The sequence below is a fragment of the Glandiceps talaboti genome, chromosome 3 (genome assembly GCF_964340395.1).
Source record: "Glandiceps talaboti chromosome 3, keGlaTala1.1, whole genome shotgun sequence".
Taxonomy (NCBI): domain Eukaryota; kingdom Metazoa; phylum Hemichordata; class Enteropneusta; family Spengelidae; genus Glandiceps; species Glandiceps talaboti.
In genome coordinates, this window is record NC_135551.1 from 11,069,458 (window position 1) to 11,079,378 (window position 9,921).

General features: G+C 36.4%; 1 protein-coding gene across 1 annotated transcript in view; it reads right to left on the reverse strand.

Annotated features, from left to right (window-relative positions):
• Positions 1-1,706: 1,706 nt before the first annotated feature.
• The window catches only part of LOC144433032 (uncharacterized), a 17,377-nt gene continuing 9,162 nt past the window's right edge, over positions 1,707-9,921 (reverse strand). Inside the window, exon 10 of the mRNA XM_078121345.1 lies at positions 1,707-2,074. Coding sequence (XP_077977471.1) covers positions 1,707-2,074 — 368 coding nt within the window. The remainder of the gene's footprint in view (positions 2,075-9,921) is intronic.

Genomic DNA, 9,921 nt, shown 5'->3' on the forward strand with positions numbered 1-9,921 from the left:
CAGATGTTCCCTCAGAAAAATAAAGGTGGTATATCTATTCTGGGGGCCAATAGGGATTATATTCTATTTAAAAGCTTCGAGTACAATTGTAAATAACGTGATGATACAAAACATATATATCAACAATAATTATATCCCAAAAATCATTATATTAAAAAGGTAGACAAAATTGCTTTTTTCTGTGCGTAAGCCTAACAACCACCCAAAGATGGTTTGTGTTAGTCTTTAAAGATATGGTTAGGATTATGGTTCAAATTCATTAGTATGGTTAATGGTTAGGGTTATTGTTAGGTGCTTAGACTAGAGGTGATCAAAGCATACGCAAAGGGACTGGGCAATAGAGTCTACCAAATAAATACAATGGAGATTCGTATGGGTTAGGTATTCTTCAATTGTAAGGTAATGATAATAAACGACATTCAAATTCTTGATAATTATATATGACTAGCAATTTGTGTTCTATATGCAAATACTCAGCAAATATTCGTCAAAATGAAATGAGCGAGAAGGTATTTGTTTTGGTAGTTCTAGAATGTAACAGGATGGCACTAATTAAGCAACACTGTATTACAATTGCTGTACTGAAATTAATTACTCCAGTTTATACAATTGCAGAGTTTAAGGTTGCACATGTCATTATTATGGTTGCTGGGGAGTACATACTTTAGAATGCAACCAACTTCTTTTGACCCCAACCATCAAACATGGTGCTAGGAGTATGTTAGTTGTGGTGGCAATGCTACTTTTGTCTCAATTTTGGAATATAGCTATTAATGACTCATTTGGCCACTCCAATAAATACACAAATCTGTCACCCTCTTTAGGGTGCAAACCTATTTCCACTAGAATTGTATATAGTCTTTCACTGAACAGGTTATCATCTTTATTATACCAAATGGGTCATTGATATCATAGCCTAGTATCAGACATATCAACTAAGCTGTGTCTGGGGTTAACTTAAAGTCTATTTTTAACCTTATGAACATCTATGACACAGTCACGTCGTGTTTAATGACACCCTAACACCTACATGTAAACAAAATGCATGAACTTTAGCAGTAGGTCCAGTGATTTCAAGCTTTAAGTTATTCACACACACACGCACACACGCACACACTACAGAAGTTTATGAGTTCATGGAGGTCCCTTATCTTCAAGTCCATGTAAAAGACAGTGGCCATGACAGGGGATTTAGGGTTTGCTAAATAACCTCAAGTATAATTTAGAGACGGGGAGTTTGTAACAGTGATTTTCATGAATTATGCAATTTCTCAGAATTTACAATCAATGATTCCTTAACACCTATGTTCCCTATAGCATCACATACTAGGTAACCCACAAAATCGTTAAGCCAGTATATGGCTTTTAAAAAGAAATCTTAAATATTGAAACCCCTGTAGCTGTAATCCTTTTTCATTCCCTTTTTTGTTCGTCAAATACATGTTTTTGAGAGGGGCAGCTATACTTGAGGGGATACACTGGAAACAGTTTATGTAACCCTTTCAATGGCTGAATAAAGTAATTGCTTACAAATTATTGTTTATGATACTGCATTTGATTTTGACAACAATCCTAAATTTGGTGGATTTGTTGACACATTATAAATATATCCTTCACACGGAAGTTGACAACATGAACAATAATTATGAAATATAAGATCTTCATTTTACAGCTTTTGGTTCTTCCAAAGACTACCTCTATGTCACTTATTTAAGACATGTCATTGTCGGTGCAAATGCTACATAGTCTTCCAAATGACTTGAAGACATTAAAGACTTAATTCTTACCAAGATAAGCTGACCAACCCTGAAAGTAACTAGTAGACTTCTTCCTCTTCCTGTACAACAGTAACACTGCAGTGGATTGCAAATATTGTTCTTGGTGATGTAACTGGTAGTCTCGACTTCTTCCTCTTCCTGCACAATATTTACACCTTGTGGTGGATTGTGACAAGTGTTCTTGGTGATATAATGGTACACTGTAGTCTTGACTTCTTCCTCCTTCTGTACAATATTTACTCTGCTATGGACTGTGATATGTTCTTGGTGATGGACCCAAGTCTGTGATTGTATTTCTGCAGGTAATATTGGGCATACATGTAGTTCACACTTGAGGTGCTCAGGTCAGGGGATGTTGATGCCTACAATTCAAAAATCATCAACACCTACATATCAATGAATGCAGAAATTAAGACACAACAAGCCATGTACATTCTAAAATAATGTGTTCATTAAGGAGGGACATGTCTATGATGTCATGATCAGAAGGGCTGTGGACACCAATTTTGGCAACTGCATGCCATTGAGGATGAATAACAAAAAAGTAATGGCGAGTTCATATTTTGTATGCATTTTTAATCTGAAGACTGGTTTGTCATTTGACTGCTCATTTTATTTTTATTTGCTTTTTTTTTAGTCTGTAAAGAATACTATCTGACAATCAAATCAAAACCTACTGTGATAGATTGCAATACATAACAGATGTTTCTAATAGAAATGACGTGTTTTGATCAAATAAAACCAGACAAAGATTAGCACAGGTTTTGAATGTAAGAAAGAGATGTATCAGAAAATAAGTAAAACAACAATCAGCTCTAAATACCTTTTAATATAGTTTGCAACATATTTGAATCCTGGCCAGCATCTATTGCACATTTTGATTTTGTTGTTTTGTCTGAGTAGAAAGACAGAGAAATACAGGTTTATGCATGTCATGGTCATGCTAAAACAATAAATTGATCCTAATCAATACATTGATTATCTGTAGATTACCATTCTGTCTTGAACATTAGTTAATAACTGATGAACACTATTAATAGAGATCTTATGAATGATCATCAATTGGTCATACAATATCTTCAAAATATCATGCTGCCCAGCTGGCAATGGACACAAGATGAACACTTTGCAAAAAAAACTCACCTTGCAGACAGTATTGTGCACCTCAAGAACCAAGAATGACTCTTTTTTATAAATAGAAAAGGATAGTCTGCAGAGCAGTATGCATATTATGATCAATACTTTGAGATTGATCATTAACTGTGGCTGGACAACAGGAAACAGTTAATAAAGTACTCATTTAAGTTCACATGAAGCAACACATGGATGGCTGCATTGCTAAATGAAACAAAGAAATGACTACAAATATTGCAGATGTATCCATAACTCCATCCTTTGCATTGTGACCAGTACTTTTCACTTTTCAATGCGAAATCTAATTGTATTGACAAAAAATCAAAATGAAATTGGTAAAAAAGATACATTGAAATAAATATGAATTTCGCCAATCATGGAACATGCTATCTTGGGTATGTCATATGAAAGTTCATGCCATGAACATTGAGACAGATATATATTGGAAATATGACATTATTGTTTCAATACATTGACTCTTGGCAGTGACGACATATCAGAAAGAGATGGCAATGTGACAAACTCATTCACACTGAATCAGGCACATCAGTACATTTAACCCTTCCATAACTTCACCACTATGGTTACCTCCAGAGTCCTCAATTTGTATGGCCTGGCCTGATGGACAACATATCTGGATATCAAATGCTTCAAATTTGATCACCTTGAATAAACATTTATTTTATTGACATCACTAGAAGTGAACAGAAGAACCACACATCACAGAGGCCAAAAAAGAAAATGCAACTGTACATTCTGAGTTATTGGCGAGTTTTGACCAACCCATGTTGAACAACACCCTCTAATCCAATTCAATGCATCATTGATGTACAACATCATTGATGTACAACAATATTTGTGACCCATAAAACCAAACAATAAATAAATGAACTTGACAAGCAAACCAACTAACCGACTAGAGATAAGAAATATCAACCAACCAACCAACAAACCAACCAACCGACAAACCAACCAACCAACGAGCCAAATGACAAATCCAACAGTATAATAAACAAAATAACCAACCAACAATACAAACCAGAGAGTGATGTGCTTATATAAGCTGTGGGTCGGTCAGAACTTATCGATAAAACAGAATGTATTACATTTTCTTACTGGACTTCATGATGTTTGGTTCTACTGTACACTTGCATCAAAAATGGTTTACCCAAAGTAATCAACATCTGATGCATTTAAATAATATATGTTGTCATTCAGGCTGTGCCATATAGACTGAGGGTTTGACCATACTGGTGAAGTTGTGGGAAGTTTTTTGAAGTGCTGTGCATGATTCAGAATAAAAGAGTTGATCATATATGTCTTCTTATGCCGATATGCCTTCAAAGGCAACTATCAAAGTATTGCCCCAATAATGTCCTACATCCAATGTATATCTGTCTCTGTGTTCATGCCATTACCTTTCATCTGACACACTCAAAATAATATGCTACATGACTGGTGAAATTCGTATTCATTTCACTGTGTCTTTCTAAACAATTGCATGTTCATTTTTTCTCAATGGATTTCAATTTTGCAAGGAGAGGTAAAAGGTATTGGTCAAAATGCAAAGGACAGACAATGGGTACATCTACCACATTTGTGGAAATTTCTTTGATTCTTTTACTGCTTGCAGTCATCCAGGTGTTGCACCATGCAAACCTGGACCTGAACAATAATTATATATGCACATCAACACTTTCCAAATAAAAATATGAAATTTAAACCTTGTTTATTCTATTTTAGTTTTCATAGACTTTGCACATATTTGCTGTCTTCTATTGTGTGTGCCTTTAGCAAATTAACTCAAGAGAATTAAAAAAAAACTTTATAAATTAAGAGCTTTCAACATCCACATTTAAACTTGAAAGATACTAGTATCTGGACCTGAAAAGAAGGCCATGGTTGAGACATAACTCCAGTTGACAAACATAATAAGTTTACATATCAATCATATAATTCTAACATCTCGTGAGCTGAATTTTGTATGTGACTATAAGCAAAGCTTTTAATGGTTGAGAATTCTAAATTTAACAATTAGTAGAACTTATCTTGGTTTTCTTAAATCTTCATCTGCTTTGAGGTTGCTGTCAGTTTTGTGAAAGATGTTTGAAATTTCTTGATTTTCATTTATTGGTGCATCCATATCCCTTTACCTGAAAGGACAAACAAATTAAAAGTGTAACATTAAAAGTGGAAAAAGTCTAATATACATGTATATATAAATTATTGACATGTGCAATTATCGCCACTTTGCTTTTGCATTCCTAAATCCTTCATAAAAAAGTTTCTTGATGAAGAATAAAATGCAGTTTGGAGTTATATGGGTCAGACATTTCTCAAAGCTTACAGGCGGTTGGAGTTTTATGTTGCTTGCCTGTGTACTTATATCATGATGCTCAGATATACATATAGCTACCAAAAAGTAACTCTATGATCTTTGTGGCAGGATGACCTGCTATCATCAACAGAAACTAAGCTAGAAGCTATATGTAAGTTGGTCTTTTGTAGGCAAGTGAACAAATCTGCAGCAAGCCTACCACATGACAAGAGACTGACCAGTGTCTTAATTTCCTCAGCCTGATTAAAATCCTATTTGTTCAATTGCTATATAATTTACTGTTCGCTTTTGGTTGTGTTACATGTTCTTGGTTTACCCCTACATCTGAACATTACTTGTCAATGAGAATTGGTCAGATGTAAGGGCAGGTGATAGATCAAAATGAAATACAGTTAATCCCACAGTTGCACCATGGTAAAATTTTGAAAGGTATTGGTTTTTTCCCAACTAGTCGATCACTGTACAGAATTTGTGTTAAATCAGCACTGCATTAATCAATACCTGTGTTTGGACAAGTATTGTCGGGAACGAGATCAACATCTCAACAACAGCATTATCCCTAATATATCTTACCCAACTGTTCCTGTTCTACTCCTGTGAGATGTACTTTGACCCCTCTCCTCACATTACACCTGACATTTAATTCAGGTTGTCCACAGCAATTTGATTGACATGGTATATTATTCTACCCACCCTAACCCTCTCCCAAACTGATGTGTTAGCAGTAGGATGCCAAATTCCCTCCAAAATACAAAATTAGACAATACGAGTCAAAGTAAAAACGTGACCCTCCCCTTATCCCATTTTCTAAAATATGGCCCTCCCCTAGAACCGATTTGTAAAACAGTCACCCCCATTTCCCCACCCCTTTCCTCATAATGTGAGGGTTCCCTTACCATGATTGCTTTAATGCCACACAACAATGCTCTTCATTAGGGATGAATAAAAAGGGAGTGTAGCCTTACACTTGTTTAAAGCACTACCACTCACTACTACATGTAGTTAACAAATTACAAGCTAGGGAAGGAACTGCACTTTGAACATGTGTCATGTCCCTATAACTACGTTGCTTTTGTGTTTTCCCCTAACAAAGTAGTCTTACCTAAGGTAATCCTTGTTAGGTTGGTACATTTGAGACAATGTCTCCATTCCAATGTAGGTATCAAGATACAGCTACGAGGCTAAACTCAACTTGTAATGCCAACTTGTAGGTGGTCGTAGTTGAGACGTACTTGGAGCTCAGTATCCAACTGTGTTCTGCTTTGTTGACATCATTGCAGCTTGAAGTCCTTGGTCCTTGTTGAGGGTGCCAGTCATGTGTCAGTTACCTGACACAACATTCCTCTTTGTTCTATAAAAAGTGAGCCAAGTGAGAAGCATATATCAGTGATGGCCTTGAACTCAGAGCAAAACCAAGGCCTCATGTTTTGTGAATAGTTCATGTATGGGGATGTTGGAACTTACAATCGTTCGTTTTCGTTATGAGGGCCTGTTAGTAACATATCTATCAATAGTAGTTGATTTTGTTAGGGATCAAGGGGCAGCAGGGTGCAATAATATACTGTGGACAAACCACCGAGGTAGGTCACACCCTCTTGTCCTTGAAACAAGGGCATTTAGCAGCAGCTATACACATTTTGATAAATTCTCTTGGGGACAGTGGGGTGAGCAGAATAATAACTTAGTAGAGGGACATTTTTGGGGACAGCCTTAGTTATCTCATCTCTAAGTTTTTAGCTCTAACCAATTGAACGGGCCACCAAGCAACCTGCTTGTTCATCACTAATAACAAGCTAACTGAGAACTAAAAAAGCTAACTTACATGTAACTAGTAACAAGCTAAGACAACTAGGAACAAACTTAGATAAAAATTGCACTGGCACTTAACAATGGGGTCAATGACAGGGAAGATGGCTTGCTACAACACTACAAAAAAATTGAATGCAATAGTGTAATGAGTTGTTTTAACTTAGAGTGAAGTGAAAATTAAATGTACCTACTCACAGTGAGGGGGCTTGAATTAAATAAATTTACTAAATTATTTTTTGAGAGGAGAAAATATTTTTATTTACCAATGATTGTGGTTTCAAATGTAAATAAACAAATAATTCTTAATAGTTAAACTAGGGATAATAAATAATTTGAGGAAAACTGCTATTGAAAGTTACAACTGGGGACTAAGTATTTAATTTATTCAGCGCTGTGCTAATTAATTATTCAAATAATATTTTGTACTGAACAAAGGAAAGCTTCTGAATTTGCTTCAGCACAGTCAAATATACTTGAATTTTGTTGTAACTGCAGGCAATATCAATAAATAAAGTTTAAGATTGAATTAAACAGGTGATCGGGGTGAATTAGGTGAGTTGGATTAGGTAGAAGCAAGGATCAACAACTTCTGCAGTCAACCCAGTGAAAAGGCCTTTTGTCCACGCCACATGGGCGGGAAATTTAAATGGCGGAGACACTTGCGCTGTGAATTTTTTTTCAAAACCTGCTAGTTTGGACGGGAACTTTTGGTTCGAAACAATTGCAAGTGGGTAGTTTATTGCAATTTGGTAGCAATTCTTTGGGCTAACACTAATTGTAATTAGCACAAAATTCTAGTAGCATTCGGTCTAGCAGTCACACTAACAAAATTATGTACAGAATTTTTCAGTGCAACACTTCGCGGTCTTCACAACCGGGATGGGAATGTTATTACTCAACCACAAATCCAAACAGTACTCTCAAAACTAAATATAACTAGCTAACCCATCTTCGACGGACGCGAGAACCATAGGAGAAAAAACTCACAAGTCAAATAAATATTCGCCCGTCACAGTCACGACTGCGCGAGTAGCGCCAGTTTTGTTTTTTTTATAAAAGTAGTCTTACCTAAGGTACACTATCGCCGCGCTGTTAGCTTGATTCGGTACTGAAGCTTGAAGCGTCTCCACAAGCAGAAACTGGCTTTAGTAAGGTAACTCCTACTAACGGAAACGGGCTTACCTTAATTTAGTAGCTTGTATAAACACTTGTAAGAATCTGGAATTGGAACTACTGGTTCGTTGAGTATCTGGAATCCAGACGATGGATCAGTGGGTATTTGTAGCTCCTTCGTAAATAGTAGTCCAAGTCCAGACTCAGACCACTAACGAAGTTCCCGCGTGGTTTCGAATATTCCGCTCAATCCTTGGTGGTCGTTGAGGGCGTTGGTCACATGGTGATCACCAAGTGATGATCACCGGACACTTCGTCCAGATGCAAGTATCAAGATACGGCTATGAGTCTTAACAGTAACACCCCAACTCGTATAAGTGGTCGTAGTCAAGACCAGGAAGGTTTAAGTCAATACTAGTCCTGCTTGCATACGGAGTAAGTCATAGGCACTCGAATCAATTTGTACGATTTCAAAAAAATAAAAATTGGAGAGTAAGTATACATGACATGTACTTAATCTACAATTTTTTTTTTAAACCATACGAATTTATTCGAGTGCCGGCCTATGGAGTAAGTCGTCCCTTAATTCTCCAAATCAACGGGTGCACCGTCTAACGTCTGCAAGTAGGGCTAAGTCAAGTGGTACATGCATTGTTGTGACGAATACGTAGTTACAACTTTTTTGAGCCTTGGTCATCGTTGATGGCGCCAATCATATGACGTCAGCACAGCACTTTAGTTCACTAAAGCGACTATATGCACTATGCCAATGTTATACAGACGCTGCACTTTTTACATTAACTTTAGCATTTTCAATTTGTGAAGTTATTACCTGATGAAAGGCAGCTTTATGAATAACTCAAAAATTGCCATAATAGAGCCAAATAAATCCAGATCTAGGAGGAAACTCCTAGGAATCCTCACCCCAGACAGTGAATGGAAGGTTCCCAGTCAAAGAACAATCAGATATACCAACCTTTTACTGTCATGATGTTATTAAACTTTTCTTAAACATTTTAACCCAATGTATAAAAATTAATTGCTAATTTTAGATGGTACTCTCTTTTCTGTTAAATTATTGCTTACATAGTCTAAAATTGCTTAACAGACTCTAGAAACTCTCTCCAATGAGAGGTGGACGTATCCCGTCCAAGGTTTTCGCCTACCTTTTATTGCCAAGTGATATATTACATAGGTAAGTGCCATCATGTTTTAGAAATAAACGATAGGGATTCAGGACTTTTTTATTTTACGGGGTATCAGTGACTTTTTGTCGGCCAGGTAATCTCGGTTACCCAGCCTCTCGACACTGCTTTTACTTTCTGGTGAATGGTGATATAAGAGGGGTACAACCACCCCCTCCCCCTTTAAACCACCTTGAGGTTCATCGTCAGTAGTGTATTTTCTCCCAAGTTTACATTTTGTGTACTTTCAGTTAGTGATTTGATTCCTCAAATAAAGAAGCCAGTACGTCAATTATTTTGTGTGTTGTCCTTTATGACCTTTGGTATGTACATCACTGGTAACTTTGTCTTTTAGTTTTTGTTTCATCTATATGCTATTGTAACAAACATTTTATAACATTATTTTAAGAGGGCTTTCAAGAAAATGTACTATAAATCCGGTGCAGTGTAAGTGAACAGTTAGCCACAATTGGAAAGGGGGGATACTATATCCTTAATTCAGCCAGAACATATGAGTGACCTAATGGTAGTCACTACACGTCTAGTGACAAGGGCCCTTAGGTCA